Below are 17641 nucleotides of genomic sequence, written 5' to 3'. Positions count from 1 at the left end.
AAATATCTGGTGTAAATTTTCGCTAGCAAAAAATGAAATTTTAAGACTTGGAAAAATTAAAAAAGTCAGAAGCCCTGGTTTCAAACTGAAGTTTGCCACTTTACTATGTTAGGTAATCAATCCTCAACCTTGATTTCTTCATCTGTAAAGTCGTTAATATTACTTGTGCCAACTATCTCACGGAATTGCTCTGAGAAACTAATAAAAACAACGAATATGTAAAGCATTTGGCAAACCTTAATGTACCAAATGTAACCTGTTGCTATGTATATCAACCAAAACTCAGTAAGTGTTTCATTGGAATGTTGAATACTAGACAACTATCCAAAGTGATGATATAAAAATGAGATAACTTTAAAAAGACGTTTTTCAGAAAACAGAAATAAAAAACCACAAATGGCATGGATATGTGTAAATACAATTTATCTCCCCAAATTACCATTCCTTTTTCATCCACTACAATTCTTCCCAGCTAATTTAAGGCTTCTCATTACTTTGTTATTTTTATTCTGTTGTGTGCTCTAAAATTTGATGACAACTATAATCAAGATCTGTTTCTAGAAAAAGAGGTTCATGATTTTTTTTTTAGTGCTTTCTTGTCCTTCGTGGACCTCAGTCTTTCTCAGAAAAGGTAGGAGCAGAGCAGCTTCAGATAAAAATCTCCCCCTAAAATGTGAAAAACAAAATCTAGCTATAAGTATTCCTAGAGTAATCTGTTAATTAAAGCTGACATCCATAAGTAGAAGTTTTGATTTTAAGGGGGGGTCATTTCTTCAGATAAAACCCTGTGATAACATGGAGTATTACTATACATCAGAATTAAAATACAGAATGTTAGAGCTTAAAAGGACTGTTGAGATTGTGTAGTTCAAATCCATTCATTATACAGCTAAAAAACTGAGGCCCAAGACTGTGACTTGCCCACATTGACATAGAGAGTTGGTGACAGAACCAGGAAAGAATCTAGGCCTGCTAATTCCTGATAAGTACTCCTTTCATACTACTTTTTCCTCATTCTAATAACTCTCTGACTTCAGATAGGTAACAAGGATATGGAGCAAACAGCATTTAGCATGAAAAGGTGGTATTAAGAGATTTCAAAGGTGAATTATTCTATATTAAGAGCTAAATTATATCAGAAATCTACTTAATCTTAGTGAACAATTGTTTTATGAGTCATACTGATTACTTTTCTACAATTTGATCGCAAATTCAGCCAATAATTATAAAGCCCCATGCTTACATTGTACTGGAAGAATCAGACATAAAGAAAGGTAGGGTGTGTGTGTGTGTGTGTGTGTGTGTGTGTGTGTGTGTGTGTGTGTGTGTGTGTGTGTGTGTGTGTGTGTGTGTGTGTGTGTGTGTGTGTGTACACACATATGTATACTAAAAATAGTAGTATGTGATGGGGGCAAAGGAGAGATTCAACATGCGCTAGAAAAATTCGAGGAGATACAAGTCCTGTCAACTGACAGGATCATAGAACTAGAAATAGTGCTTGAGTTGAGACTAGAAGGAAAAGAACAACTGAAAGGCAGAGAAGCAGCATGGAATAGTGGAAAGACGACTGAATTTAGAGTCAGAAGATGACTTGGGTTCTTACTCTATCACTTGTGGTCATTAAACCTCATTGAGCTTCAATTTCCTCAAATGTTAAAATGAAGCAGTTAGACTAGGTGTCCTCAGAGGTCCCTTATATTTCTAAATCTGGGATCCTATTATCTTAAGGAATATATCTCAGGAATAGAGGACACTACGTAAAAATTTAGAATAATAATCTAGGTTCCTTTCCTTTCTTATCTCCTGTAGCTTCCATATTGTCAAATAGAATGTTCCAAGCCTCTGCAAAGTCTGCATCTAACTCCTTTAAATGGCTACAAATGATTTGTACTTTAGTCCCATCCCATGAAACAGTAGAAGATTTCCACCCTAGCGCTTAAGGGCAGGGAATTTTTCTGTCAAAAAAAATCAAACATTTTGCATATTTCAGATTGAATTTATAAAATAGTTCAAAGAAAACACTGTCCTCTGCCAATACATACAACACACACACACACACACACACACACACACACACACACACACACATATATACATACAACAGAAATTTGAGGATGGGGAACCTACTATCACTTTCCAACTTTCATTTTCTTGGGCTAGCAAACCTGATTTAAGATTTTAAGACTGTCCCCAAACACCTGTGGCTATATAAAAGTACTAATAGTAACTTCCACTGTGATGTGGAAAAAAAAAATAAGCCAAATTAATAAGGTACTGCAAGGCCCTTTCCCTGGGCCTCAACAGCATCAGACAAAGCATTAGTAATAGTGTCACTCAAGAGAAGACATAATTCATATTTAAATGTCTACTAGCAAAATTTTATTTTTAAAAATCAATTTAAGAAATAGGGCTTTCCCAGAGATAAAAGAATATTTACCTCACTTTCAATTAAGAAAATATGAATCTTTAATATATACACACTCACAAAAATAGAAAGCTATAAACTGGTAACTCATTCTCATCTCCTTCATCAACTGTACACCCTTCCTTCTTCCCCACCACCAATAACAACTTTGCCAACATAGTGAATTACTATGAAATTTCAAAAGTAAACTAATTATGATTGATATAGATTATGAATCTAGGCATCCAAATGGGTCTTCTACACACAAATGGTTAATCTGCATATCATTAAAGGTCTCAGGCAGGGAGAAACTGTTTCATTTAGATACCAAATAAACCTAGTGAAGGTTCAAATTAAGTTCCTTAACTGAAAAGTAAGTTTTCCAGGAATGCATCCCTTTTGAGTAGCTAATAATATATTCTATTAAAACTGTCTTATTAAAAAAAAAAAAAAAAAAAAACTGTCTTATTATCCAAGTTTACTTAGTTACAACTTACTTCCAAAGCCAGAAATTTCTTCTTGATAAAAGTTTTTTAAAAAGTTACTGATGTATTCCATAAAAGAAAATTACTTCCAAAGCAGATAATTAAAATGCCTTTTTAATTGATCACAAACATTATTTATGATAAATCTACTTTCATATAGCAAATACAACATTCTCTAGGCCCTATCTATGAAGCACTCATTTATTACAAGTATTGATGCCTATACAGAAAGTAAGAAGTGGGAGAACTAAACTAAACAATAGGGTATAGCAGGTGTTTTACAGTTAAAGTCACTATTCTTCAACTCACCGTAACCCATTTCAATTCAAAGACCTAGCCATTTCCTCTTAAAGAATGTAGGAGTTAGAACATGAAGATGCAACAATATATACCAATTTCCTTGCTATATTTGAAGAACTTTGACAATTCACTACAAAAAGGGAAGGCATCCTCCATTATTTAGTTAACACAGGTTGGCAGTGTAATTTCTAGCAATGCACTAAAAACTTTATTCACTGTTGTGAAATTATTTGAAGATAATGTAACATAATCGTATATCTACTTACATACACACTCAAATCTTAATTGATAATATCCTGGAAATTGCATGAAAGGTAAGCCAATAGTCAATTTGGGAGGCTGTCTGGTATTCTGAAAAGAGTGACGGATTTCGAGCAAGAGGACCTGCTTTCAAATCTCAATTCTGTTACTACCTGTGTGACATTGGTCAGGTCACACCAACTATCTGGGCCCTCAGTTCTTCATCTGTAAAATGAGGGGGTTGGACTAGATCCCTTCAAGCTCTAAATTTAAATACTATGATTGTCCTCTTGAAGTCTATTCAGTCAGTCTGGATGCATTCAAGAAAAAAAAGCTAATTAAATCAATGTTAAAAAAAAAAAAGTATTCATTTGCAGCTGTAGCATATACCTGATCCATCTGTGCCAGAACCAGATCTGACTGACCCATCTGTGAAAGATACAGACTCAGAATCAGAGTCACTGGCTTCACTTCGGGTATCATAGTCGTTTCCCTCTTTTTGGTCTCTTTCATCTTGCTCATATTCTTCTTCATCCTCCTCCTCTCCATCTTCTTCTACCTCTTCTTCATCTTCCCCATCATCATCATCCTCTTCCTCTTCTTCCATTCCTTCTTCCTCATTCTCACTGTTGTTTCCCTGTTCTTCAGAAGAGCCACTGCTACCAGTCTCATGGTCAGAGCCATATTCTTCAGAGTTTACCTCTTCTTTAGAAGAAAGGCTTGATCTGCTGTGCCGTCTATCCACATCATGCCTAATTCTCTGATGTTTAAAGAAAAAGGGAATCAGCAGTCATATAATATATACCATCAGGATGCACAAATAGTTCTAAAAGAATACGCTTCATTCACAAAAGCATCAGAGAATTGTTTTCTTTTTATACTTGCAAAAATGTTTACTACCTGTGAACCATCTGGTGTGGAAGACTTGGCCCTTCTTTCAGGATCCCTTTTCCTGACACAAGTCTTTTCAGGTTGACTTTTATATGGCTCTCTGGAACTGCCACTTGATAAACGGGTCTTTCGTTCAGACCTCTGGTAATCTTCATTTTTATACTCTGTTACTGGCTTTCCTTTTGTACTAATTATTCTTTTGTTATTGCTAATAGATGAGCTAGGTGGCTTTGGCATCAATTGTCTTGAATGTACAGAAGGTTTTTGTCTCTTGCTTTCAGTAGTTTCTATTCGGTCACTTTTTCTTTTTGAACCTTAAAAAGAGAATTTTAAAAGCTATAAACACTTTAAATGTAATGCATATATTTCACAGGGAAAAACAAAAAGAGTAAGACTTCTCAACAATAATCATCTGTAAGAATAAGCCCTGTCGACTAAAATATATTATTTCAAAATACCCTGAAAATCAGTCTCTACAATGATTTCTAAGAATGTCTTTAACTTGAGAAATTTCACACACTTCTTATCTACAGAAAATTATTCTTGTCTAGCAGTGTGCTCTTCCATGCCCTCAAATGTGCTTCTAATAAATGCCAGGTATAAGTCAAAACTCTTTTTTTAAGCAATCAAAACATTTACATCTGCTTTCACTAGAGCTATTTTCCTAGAAAACAATGAAAAATTCCCATACCCTTTTTCTCATTTTTATCTTGTTCACTTTCAGGGTTATATAATTCGTCATCCTGATCAGGTACTTCAGTCAAAATATCATCCAGAACATTAAGTTCTCCATCTAAAAAAAAGGAAAGAAAGAGTAAATATCAACAAGTATGTACTAAGTGCTTACTATGTGTTCAATACTAGGGTAGCTGATGTGAGGGAACAGAAGTGTAAGACAAGGCCCCTGCACCAAAGATGTATATAATTTAGTTGAGGAGCCAGAATTAATACCAAAAACAATCAAGGCAGGACAGAATTAGTAAAAGACTTTTGTGCTGTAGGAATTCAAAGAATGATAAATTAATGCTTAAGTAATTACATTTTAAGATTCCATGGAAGAAGACAAATCTGAATTGGATAGAATTTGTATAGGGAGAACTTAAATGGGGGTTTACTGATAAGCCATTCAAAGACAGGGAAGCAGAATGATCAAAAAGCACTGGCAAGAATTAGCACTTATGTGTGCTGTCAAAGTAAAGATACTGACTTAATTAACGTAAAAGATACTCATTAGGAAGACTGGGCAATGTAAAATTGGGTAGATAGTAAAAAACAAAACAAAAAACTGCTTCTGGAAAAAGAAGACTTTAGTACAGATCATGTGGGATCTTAGGCAAGTCTTTTCACTTCACCTCCCCCATCTACAAAATGAGACTAATGACATAATTTCTAAATCTTTTTCAGCTTGAAATATATGATCTATGAAAGGCAAAAAAGAATTGCTATTCAATGTACTGAGAAAAAGGAAGGTATTAAGGGCTGAAAAGAGGTCTAAATAAATCCAACTATAAAGAGAATAGATTGGAAAACAACAGATTCAGAACTATCATTAGGAGACCATTAAAGCTAACTGAGTATGAGGTGATGAAAGAGAGACTAGAAAGTGGAAGAAGAGGAAGAAACAGACTGGAGATGTATATTGTGAAACAATAAGCAACAAGATAAACTGAGAAATCAGATTAAAAGATGAAGGACTCAAAAGATGAATCCAAGGCTTCAAACCTGGATGACTGGGAAATTGATGGTAATCAGCCCAAAGATGTCACAACTGCAGTGAGTGGAAACAGTTGAGCTCTCCAAGTGGAAAAAAAAAATTAAAGCCAGAAAGTCAAGAATCAAAGTAATTTAAAGGAGTTAGAAGAGAAACCAGATAGGAAAGAATGAGGAAAATGTATTGCCACGAAAGCCAAAGGATGAAATGAGTATTTCAAGAAGAACATCATCAATCACGCATCAGGTTGCAGAGCTGAGAAAAGGCCCCTGGACTGGGCAAAGCTGCTGAAGGTACTGTGGTTGGTAGGAATCCAAAACACTAGAAAATGAGAAGAGATTAGGTACATAAGTAGTGGCAAGAAGGATGGAGAAACATCAATAATAAAACAGATAATTGTGATAATACAGAATAAAAGCTTTTACAAAAATAAAATCAGTGAAGAAAGGATACTACAGAATGGGAAACAGATCTGTTTTAAATATCACTGACAGGAAATTTACACAAACATATAATATCATTCCTTACTGGATAAGTGGCAAAAAGGATGTGAACAAAATTTTCAAAAGAATTATACACTATAAATGGCTACACAAAGAATTCTCCAAACGTAAAACAAGAGAAATGGAAATTAAAACAATGCTGAAATTTCACCTCACATCATACAAATTGGCAAAGATGACAGTACAGGACAGTCAGGCTGTGGGGAAACAGGACCACTGACAGACCATTTGTGGAACTATAATGTGGTACAAACATTCTGAGTTTCAACGCAGAATTTTAAAAGGAACTAAGCTGTCTCAATTCTTTGACCCAGCAATCCTGTTAATAAGCATATACTCCAAGGGAAGTCAAAGACACACACCAAAACATACTAAAATATTAATTGCAGCATTCTTTGTGGTAACAAAGAATTAGAAACAAAGTACCTATCAATTGTGGAATGGCTGAAAAAAAAAAACTGTGGCATACAAATGCAATGGATGTTATTTTGCTTTAAGAAATGACAAAGGATTCAGAGAACAATGATGGAAAGATAATTATGAACTGATATAGTCTGAAACAAACAGAACAAAGAAAACCACATGTAAATTGGCTATAATTGTGTAAACAAAAAGTTCACTAAAAGGAAGTTTAAGTCTGAATAGTAAAAATTTTAAAAACCACCACTACCACAATAATAACAAATAATGAATGTCCCAATGAAAAAATAATGAAACACATCTCCTCCCTAATGGTAGAAAAGGACACCTCCTTTTGAACAGAAGGTGCTGAAGGAGACAACTTTGTCACAAGGCAGGATCCAACAGAGAATAGGTTATTGGGGTGAAAATGACTGATGTGAATACAAAAAGCATTAAAACATGTTACTTTTATAAGAGTAAACAGCTTTCAATATATTGTTAAGGATGAGAGGTAGATGCAGAAGACTGGGGGGGGAAAGTGACTGAATGGTAATAAAAACAGATAAGGAGAAACTGGAAATATAAAGATAAATATGGGGGCAAGGGATCCTATTCTAGATGTGATCACGAACAGAGAGGGATTACAGACACAGGGGAGGTGAAGCATTATTATAGAAGAGCAGTAACTCATCTTTCCCTTTTTTAAAAACAAGTGTAGTCATGGATGAATTTTTAAGAATTATGTTTATAGTTGTTTCATGATTCCTGTCAAAGTTTTAGATGTGAGTTTTGCCCTAGTTTTAAAATGGAAAGAAAAACTGGGAAGAATTTGTAATTTCTATATAACCTAAAGGATCATTTTCTCTTACATTAGTCCCTATTTACTGGCTCCTTCTCAGCAACAGCCAGGTCCATCTCTCCTTTACTTGAAGGACAAAAGTCTTTTGACCTCGACATCTAGTCAGTCATCATCCTATACCACTTTTTTTTCACCAATAAATTATATACTCAAATGCTTTTACTTCCTCACCACCCACTTATTTGTGTACCATTACAATCTAGCTTCAAATCCCAAACACTCTAGTAGAACAGCTCATTAAAAAATCAACGACTACAAGTCAATGGATTTTTCTCAGTTCTCATCTTTCTTGGCCTCTACAGTTTTTGACAACACTGGGTTTATAGAAATAAGTTGCCACAAAGTGTGCTACTATACATTAGGATACACAAATCTCATCAATCATTTTTTTTTAAAATCTGTGCTCATATGCTCGGGGAAAATCATAGATTTTCAAAAGGGAAGGACACCTTACAGGCCACCTGGTCCAATACCTTCAGTTTACAGATGAGGAACTAGGCCCAGAGATATAAAGTGACCTATCAAAGCTGATGTAGATATTAAGTAGCAGGTCCATGCTTCAAATCCAGGTCTACTACACACACATACACATACACACATACACACACACACAAACACACTAGCTTGTATAAAATTTTCAGCAATTTTAATCCAATATACACAGATAAGCAATGAACTTGGAATTTGGAACCCTGGTTTTACATCTCTGCCACTAATTTGCTTCATATCAATACACAATGAATAAACAGCATTTTTTAAGCCCTTACTTGCTATATACCATGTAAGTGACACAGAGCTAGTTCAAGAACTGTAACCCAAATCTTTGGACTTCTAGTTTAGTGTTCTTTTCAATACGCCATGCTGACCAACAGAGGAATAGGAATAGGGATGAGTTCTGAATCTGTGATTTTATTGGTATATAGAACTCTAGATTAAAGACATTCTTATTAATCTAGGGCCTAGAACCTTCCAGTCTTAGAGAATGGCCTAGACTCTAGGCAACTAGAGCACTAAGAAATTAAGTGACTTGCCAGACGTTGCCCAGCCATCATCAATCAGTAAGTGACTGAAAATGAACACAAGTATTCCTGGTTTGGAGGTCAGTTCTCTATATACTACGATACCATCCCTCAATATAAACATACATACACACACACACACACACACACCCTAAATTATCAAATATACAACACTACTCTCAAGATAGGATTCACATTCATCTCCCTCAGTCAGAATATGTAAAAACAAAGCCTAGAAACAGCAAGAAATCCCAAACTAAGAGTCAATCTAATACAAATGATTCTATGAATTTCTGGGTCCTAAAACTCAAGATTCTTTCACTTTCAGACACAACATGATCTAGAGCCAAGAACTGTTATCTGTTCCAAGGTAATAGCTTAAGTGTCCTCACCTGTCTAGCATAACTAAGACCTCTGAATCCTGTAGACCATTTGGTTCCTCAGGGATTTTGAAAGAAATATGATCTTACCTGATTAAGGCCTTTGAGGGGTTTTGTTGTTTTTAAAAGAGGAAACTGAGTTCACATAGAGCTAATTTTCTGCTTTATACTAGGTAGTAAAACATATTAGACAGTAGATAATTATAGCCACTTTTGAATGACAAATGTGATAAACAATGGCTGTTTTGTTACTCATGCAGTTCTCTCAAACTAATTACATAATTTTACTTTTCTAGCTCAAGTTGTGTTATGAACATAATTACTTTTTCATAATGAATGCAAAACATACACCTGAACTCTACTACAACATAGATGAACCTGTAACAGGTGGATGCATCCAGGACCAGAGAATCTAATAGGGTTCAGTTAGTTACTCATGAACCTTTGATAATATGGTAAGGTGGACCCACAGCATAGATCCAGGACACTATAGCGAGGTTTCCTTATGGTAAAAATTTCGGTATCGATCAATTTCATAAAGCAAAGAAAATACAGCATAAGGAATAAGCAAGTCAATGTCAGTAAGTCTTCAACCCCACTATTTTAGTCACTTTGCTGAGTAACATGGTAGGAAGATGTTGCTCCTAAGGACCATCACAAAATGGACTTGATTTTTACAATCAGATGCTAATAACATCATGACTTGAGTAACCTTTCAATTGTTTCTCCATCTTTTGACAAGTTGAAAGTACTTCAAATACTTCCAATCTACTGAAACTTTCTTTGTTCTACTCATTTTTAAAGTTCTCACTAAGTAGTCAAATAACTTCATTTTGAAAAAGCGTAGATCAAGCTTAAAAAGCTAGACATGGCATCTAATTGTGTTCATGTTACTGATCAAGAAATTAGGGGCCAAGGGAGTTACAATGATTTGCCTAAGCTAACAAGTAGCAAATGGCAGAAATGGGATTGGACCCAGGTCTTTTGACTCCAAAACCAACAAAACCCAAACTTGTGACAAGAGTGGGAAAAGCATTTTCACAAAGATGTTTTAAAGATGTCTTATCTCTTGTGTATTCAATACTCTTTTAAGGTAGTAAAAATTAACCAAAACGAGTGTCTGTTGACTGGGGAATGGAGGAACAAAATTTAATTTATACATTTAATGGGATATTTTTGTGCTCTCCCCCACAACAGAAACAGGAATTTCAGGAATGGGAAGACTTGTATAAGTAATACAGAATGCAGAAAGCAAAACCAAGGAATGATAAAAACAGAAAAATGTGAACATAACTACTTCTTGGCTGAGGGGTTAGAATGGATATAAATGAGGTAGTCAGAGTCCCAATGTCAATTGCCTTTACTAAAATAACAGATTTTTGATCTGGAAGGGAATTTAGCAATTATTCTAGTCCAATTTTCTCATTTTACAGATAAGGAAACTGAGGCCCCAAGAAGCTAAATGGTTTGCACAAGGTCACAGGGGTAGTTAAGTAGAAGGGGAAAAATTTGAACCAAAAGCCTGATTCAGAGCAGTCTTTCCATTGCTCTACAAAATATTTGTCTTTATAACAAGGAAAGATTCAAATGGAGGTGGGTAAAAGAAAAGGTAACAAACTTTTTTTTTTAAAGGCACATATCTTCTTCCAGCAATCTGTGAGAATAATAATTTTTAAAATGTCAGAGTAGAGACAGGAGTTTTGTTGCTGTTGTTTCATTGAAGTCTTGTCTGACTCTGAACTCATTTGGGGTTTTCTTGGCAATTCCTTCTCCAGCTCAGTTTTATGTGTGAGAAAACTAAGTCAAACAGTGACTTTTAAGTGACTTCCCAGGGAGATTTGTGTTCCAATCCCAACTCAGACATCTGTCTTTGCCAGATCCTCAAAAGTCACTTCTATGAACCTTAGTTTCCTCATCTGAGGAATAAATAAGGGACATTTTCAATGTTTATAATACAGAGCTGTTCAGGAAATGTTATGTAAACTTTAAAGTGCTTTAAAAATGTGAGTTTTGTTAGCCACTTTAATTCAGGCTTACCTGGATTTGAGCTCTATGGTGATAAATTACAATAGCATAGTCTTTAGAAAAATAAAAATAAATTGTCTCTCTTCCAAGATTAGGAGACCGTAGGTTCACAATGAGAGGAAGAGACTTTAGAAGTCATCTAATCCAACCCTCCCTCTCTCTTTGCAAATGAGGAATCTTAAGCTTAGGTTAAGCAATTTGCCCAAAATCACATAAATAATAAGTGGTAGAGCTTTGTTTGGAACCTCAGATCCTGGACTCTGAATCCAGCATTTTTTTCCAATGTATCTGGTTGTCAGGCCTACCTAAATTTGGAGAGATTCTTTTTTGGGGTGGTGGTAATGGACCTATAACTCCCCAAGATCATATCAAGTCATTTGCTTAGAGGATAGTTGGGGGAATAGAGAATGTGTGAAGGGCAACAATGGATGGAATATTCATACTAAGGAAATCACAGATGCTTAAAATACTTAAGTGAAGTATAACTGATGCAGTAAGAGAAAATTAAGCAGCCACTATTTTTAAAAATACTTTGCCGTGTAGTTTGGGTTTGCTATTCAAAATAAAATAGCTGAAACTAAGATTCAACTATTACCACAAAGCTGATAAACATAGTTCTATTTAAAAACAGCTCCAGTACCTTCTAAGAGTTTGACTACATGGAATTAAACAAAAAAAAAATCACCTGCACTATAGAAATTAATCTACTTAACATAATTTTATAGTTTATGTGAGGTTTTCTTTTTTTAAAAGTTTGTGATGAATCTTTATGATCAAAGGGTTTGCTGAATTCAGTAACTTTAAAATAAGACAGCTGTCAAACATGGCACAGTTAAAAGATCTTCGGACACTGTCAGGAATTTGGAGTTTTAACTGTCTCTAACATTAATCAACTCCAAACTAACTACTTAATTATTCTTTGCCTCAGTTTCCTGATCTGTAAAGATGTCTCCTAGCTTTCAAGGATTAAGAATCTAGTAAAAGGTATATACTTAAGTCACTGGCTCTTCTGGTGACCTATAAACATTAGCCAACTTAGAAAAAAATCTATCTAGGGGAAATACAGGTAGGCACATTCATTTGAGAAACTATAAGTCTCTGGGACAAAAAAATCTTGTCAGTTTTCAAAGACTGATCAATTATACTACTGAGAGTGATATCAATACCATGCCAATACTCAATTATGACTCATCCCTGAATTGCTCTTTGCTATTTCCCTTTACCCTTCACACACACACACACACACACACACACACACACACACACACACACACCTGTAAAAATAACAGCTCAAAGTGCTTTATACACATTATCTAGCTTAATATTCACAATAACCATGTGAGGTAGAGTTCAGAAGGAAGCATGACTATCCTCCATTTCAGGAGATGAAAACTAGAAGCTAGGAGAGATTTTGCCTTGCCCCATAATCACAAAACTAAATTTAAGAGGCCTAGGTACTAAAATCCATCTTTCCTATTTCAATATTCAGGACTACAACCCAGAAATTTGCTGTATCATCTTTTCATATTTAAAACTTCTGACTATACAGTTTTTGAGCTGAACTAAGAGTACTTAAAGGCAATCTCTATTTTATATTCTTTTGGTAAGAAACTGAAATTTTAGCTATGTGTATTTCTAGCCTCCAATGTGGCTTAGCAGTTAGTTTGTAATTTACAGTCTGAGAGTTACTAGTGCATTTGAAAAGTTAAATGACTTGCCCATTTAGTTAATTTCTGTGACAGGGAGTCTTAAATCCAGGTCTAGTATCAACTATTCCAAGCTGCCTCTTTTATTTATAGGTAAAATATCATTTCCACCTTCAAACTCCTTTTCTGTCTTTTGTACTTCTACATTAAATGGGAGCAATGAAATTTAAGAAAGTTTTAAATAATATAATGACCTGAGATTCACAATCTCAGAAAACAGTGATTTAAGAAAAATCCAAAGGTTACCTGAATTACACCCCATTACCAAAAATCTAGGTTTTTTTTTTTTTTTTACACTTTACTCATCACATCTTCCCAAATGAACCAGCGTTTCTCAAATGGTGCTCTACATTCCCATGTGTGAAGAATAAGGGATAGTGGTGATGATGCACTTTAAGTGGCAAACCTACTTTCTACATGTCAATTTTTCAGCACAAAAATTATTTCTTTTGCTCCAAAATCCTTCCTTGCTCAGTAATCAGAGGTTTGAAGAACTTATTTCAAGTGCCAAAGTGGTCAAAATTAGTTTGAGAAAGCTTGCTATAAAAGTTTTGTGTGTGTGTGTGTGTGTGTGTGTGTGTGTGTGTGTGTACGAAATGGATCCCTTTGGCACTCTGGTGGAGACTAGATTCTCCAGAATAAAATGCAAAAAATAAATAGGATTAGAAAGAAAACCAATTATGTTTCAATAGTTATCAGAATGTTAAAAAATGACCAAATTCATGGACTCCCAAGTTTTAATAACAGTTATTTGACTTTGGCACTGTGTTAGAGACATAAAAGCATATGACATAAGCTTTGCTTTCAAGAAATAGTCTAGTTGGGAACAAGAGTAATAAACAAGAAAAACTGAAAGTAGAGAAAGTAGATGTCACTACATTAAGAAATGCCATTGGAATTAAAAGAAACCATAAATGTGAGCCAGGGAGGGAACAAAAATAGTCAAATAAAGTTGAATGAAATAAGTAGAACTCCAAAAGTTGGGCCTGAAGGATGCCTAAGATTTAGATGAATGAGGAGGAAGAGAAAGATTATTTTAGGCTACAGAAGATGAGCAAAAGGCACAGAAATGATAATTATAACCTTAAGAGAAACATATGAGAATCCTGGAGGTCTCTGCTAGAGAGCAAAGAGAGATAAGATTTAGACAGGCTGGAGGAGAGGAACATCATTAGAAGTCTTTAACATTTAATTTTTTTTAAATGCTGGGAAGTGACAATACTAAAGTTGTTTTCATGGAGATTACTCTGGTAGCAGATGTTGTAAGAGACTGGAGTCAAGAAACCCAGGTAGAACCTCTTGCAATAATCCAAGAATTAAAGTGAAAGGGGCACTGTGGCAATGGGATTTCTAAATAAGGACATAACCATGTTGAGAGAAAAGTCAAGATTTTTAGTCTAGGAGACTTGAAAAATGATGGTACCTCTGTCAACAACAAATTAATACTGAAAGTGAAGTGAGACAAGGCATCAAAATGAAAAAAGGGGATCAGATAGATGTAGATTTAGGAATCTTCAGCACAACTCAAATAGTTGAAACCATGTAACTAGATAAGCTCTGTTGGGAAAATGTGTCAAGAGCAAAGCAGAGGGTAGAAGAAAATAGAGCCTTAGGGGACATCCACTGTCAAGGAAGAGAGTGCAGAGAAAGTTCCACTGTTGTTGTAGGCAGGTAATTAGGAAAAGTGCAGCAGCAAGAAGCCAAGGGAGATCCCATTACCTACAAGAGGAAGGGGAAGGGAAAAGGAATAAACATGTAGGTAAGGCCTATTATGTGCCAGACATTTTACCATTGTTATCTCATCCGACCCTCAATAACAACCTGGGGAGGCAGGTACTATTACTAACCCCATTTTACAGTTGAAGAAACTGAGGCAAATGACACTTAAGTGACTTGCCATGGATCATGCAAGCTATTAAGGGTCTACGGTCACATCTGAATTCAGATCTTCCTGATTCCAACCACAGCTATCTATTGACTAAGTCACCTAGCTGCCTTTTGCAGAAAAGCAAACAGAAGCTGAGAATAATTTGCTCCATATCTTACAGGTAGCAAAGACTGGACAGAAACCCTGCCAGATCTTTTGACTACAAAGCCAGTGTTCACTCTATTATACCACACTGTCTCTACTTTCAAAAAGAGATCACCCCTCAAAAAGAATCAAAAATAAGAAAAGTCAAAGGTGCAAAGGAAGAAAGCTGGATTGATTCAGAGGATCTGGGTTCAGATGCCTGACCTGTCACTTACTGGTTATCTGGCCTTGAAAGTAAATCACTTGAAATGTCTGAATTTTAATTTTCTTATCTGTAAAATGAGGTTGGTCCAGATGACTACAAAATTTCCTTTCCACTGTAATTTGATTTAATAGATGTCAAAAATAGCAAGAGTTATTGTAAAAGAAAAGTAATTATCAAAACCTAAACTCTGTATGCACCATATACATATCCTTGATAATCTAGGCTGGTATTTTTTGGCTTTCTGACAATGAAATGGGAGGGAGAAGAGGGGAAGGCAATCTTTCAAGTCACGAAAAGTACCAGGTTAGAAAAAGTCACTACCGAATAAAACTACAATATCTGAGTATCTGTGTATGTGACGTGTGTACGTGTATCGATGAGATTTGCCCATAGTTAACCTCAAGACAAACAACTACTAACGAAATAAAACAGCAATAAATCCTGCCACATTCCCGTTTACTTAGAATTCTCTAGACAGGGATATGTATTCAAAGAGATTTCACAATCCGAGGAATTTCTCTGGCACAACCGAGGTCTTTATAATCCGCTTTTTCACGAAGGAATAGGGAAATCTGAAGGGGAGGGTGGAAAGGAAAGGTCAGGTAGAGTCTACGCAGCAGGCCGAGAGGCCTCCACGGGCACCCAGACAAATTCTCACCCGTCCTTTTCCTTCTCCAATACCACCCCGGGCAAAAATGGAGCAAAAACTGCTCCCGGCGCAGAAGGGCCAGGACGGGAGAAGAGAAAAGGAGCTTCAATGGAAAGGAGAGCGACTAAAAGAGGCCACGCCGAACGAAGGCTGCTAGGCCTGTCCTCCTCCCAGCGGGCTGGGGAGTCGGGGGTGGGGGCAGAGTGACCCGAGAGAAGAAACCCCCACCCCCCCTTGTGGAACGAGGGGGGCGTTCAGGGCCGGGGGGGCCCACCGCGGCCTCCCGCTCCTTCCCCCCCTCCGGGCGCCGTCCCCCTTCCTCCGCACTCACCTTTCTCCTCCCGGCTGTCGGCCGCCATTGCCCCTAGGATGCAGCTCCTCCTCCTCCTTCTTTTTCTCCAGCTGCCGCCGCCTCAACGCGGTCCGCGCCGCCGCCGCCGCCGCCGCCGCGCGCGCCCGTCCGTCCGCCCTCCCGCGAGACCCGGGCCTCCGCCGCCACCTCAGCCCCCCGAGCCCGCGGCCGGCTTCGCTTTTGGCCCCTTCCTCTCTCCCCACCTCCCCCCGCTTTTCTTCCTAAGGGCCTTAGCCGCTACCTTCTCCTAAGAGAAGCGGGCCGGGAGGGGGAAAGGGGAGGGGAGAGGGAGGGGAAACAGATGGCGGCTGCGGGCGGCGCTAAAATGGAGCCTGGCTTCCTGCGTGAGACAATCCCGCTCCCACAATGCTCAGCGCTGTTTACGCTTCGTTCCTCTCGGCCAACGTCACAGTGCGGGGAGAGAACGGAGGAAAGGGGGACGGGGTGACGTTACTGCGCAGCCTCCTTTCCTCCCCGGCGGCTGGGGGAGAAAGCTTGGGCTCGCCTCTTCCTAGAAGCCTGGGCCAGTCTGGTCGCGACGGCAGCGCGCGGGGAGGGGCCGGAGGGGCCGGAGGGGCGAGACCCACCTCCCCAACTCTTCCTCGGGACTCCTCCCCAGCCCTCCCCCAGCTTCTCCGGAGCTAGGGCTCTGACGTAGACCGAGGGACGGTCGGCCCAGTCCGGATTCAGCCGCCCCGGGACTCCTCCCTAATGCGGGGCCGGGAGGCCCGGGTCGGGGCTGGAGTTTCTCCCGCAGTCCCTTTTGTTCCCGACGCTTAAGCACTGTCCCCTCTGCAGCACGTCTTGCGCTCCTTCTTTCTGATCGCAATCGTGCTCCGGGTGCGACTCGGCAGGAGGTCTGCGAACTTGACCTCGAGTGCCCCCGGAGGCCCCGCTAGGCGCCCTGGTCTGCTCTGGGGCCCAGGGAAAGCAGGCTTCTTTTTGTTCTCTAGAAGGTCTGAGGGCCGCCCTGTTAGTAACTGAAATGGCCTGGCTTTCCTGAAGTTATTGCGTTGTGCTCTCCCCATTTAAAATTAGAATACCCTAAGGGCAGGGCCAATTTTTGTCTTCCTGTATATCCCTTGCCCCTAGCTGAAAAAATCTCTGTGGCTTCTCCTAGCAACTAGGCCTCGGGCATAGGTCGTCCGTCCTGTAAAGCTGAAAAATTGGGGCTTAATTAAATCATCTCCGACACTCTTTAACCTGGCAACCTCGGAAAAATCTCTCGAGTTCGCAGTGCAACTCTGATTTCCTACCGATGCAGAGTATATTTGCTTCCTCCAATGAAATCACAAGTCTGGATAAAACAAAATATATCCCTTTGGTAGCACGAAAAAAGTGTAAGTTAGAGTGACAACTCTAGATCTGTCTCTGTTCCAGTCTAGGGGTGCTGGGAACTCCAAAATGAAAGAGTACAGGGCAAGGGTCTGCCTCGAAAGAACTCAACCACACAAAACTTCTTTCAGTCCAAGCAGCGA

General features: G+C 38.0%; 1 protein-coding gene across 6 annotated transcripts in view; it reads right to left on the bottom strand.

Annotated features, from left to right (window-relative positions):
• YTHDC1 (YTH N6-methyladenosine RNA binding protein C1) overlaps positions 1-16494 on the bottom strand; it is a 32844-nt gene extending 16350 nt beyond the window's left edge. For all 6 annotated transcript variants that reach the window (XM_072620916.1, XM_072620917.1, XM_072620918.1 and 3 more), the window contains exons 1-4: positions 16143-16494; positions 5012-5113; positions 4330-4634; positions 3820-4189 (exon numbers count right to left, since the gene is read on the bottom strand). In XM_072620916.1, the coding sequence (XP_072477017.1) occupies positions 3820-4189; positions 4330-4634; positions 5012-5113; positions 16143-16170 (805 nt within the window). In that variant the 5' untranslated portion in view covers positions 16171-16494. The remainder of the gene's footprint in view (positions 1-3819; positions 4190-4329; positions 4635-5011; positions 5114-16142) is intronic.
• Positions 16495-17641: the final 1147 nt, after the last annotated feature.

This window comes from Notamacropus eugenii, chromosome 6, assembly GCF_028372415.1.
Source record: "Notamacropus eugenii isolate mMacEug1 chromosome 6, mMacEug1.pri_v2, whole genome shotgun sequence".
Classification (NCBI taxonomy): Eukaryota; Metazoa; Chordata; class Mammalia; order Diprotodontia; family Macropodidae; genus Notamacropus; species Notamacropus eugenii.
The sequence above is the reverse complement of the archived record's forward strand: the minus strand, read 5'-3'. Positions and strand labels throughout refer to the sequence as shown.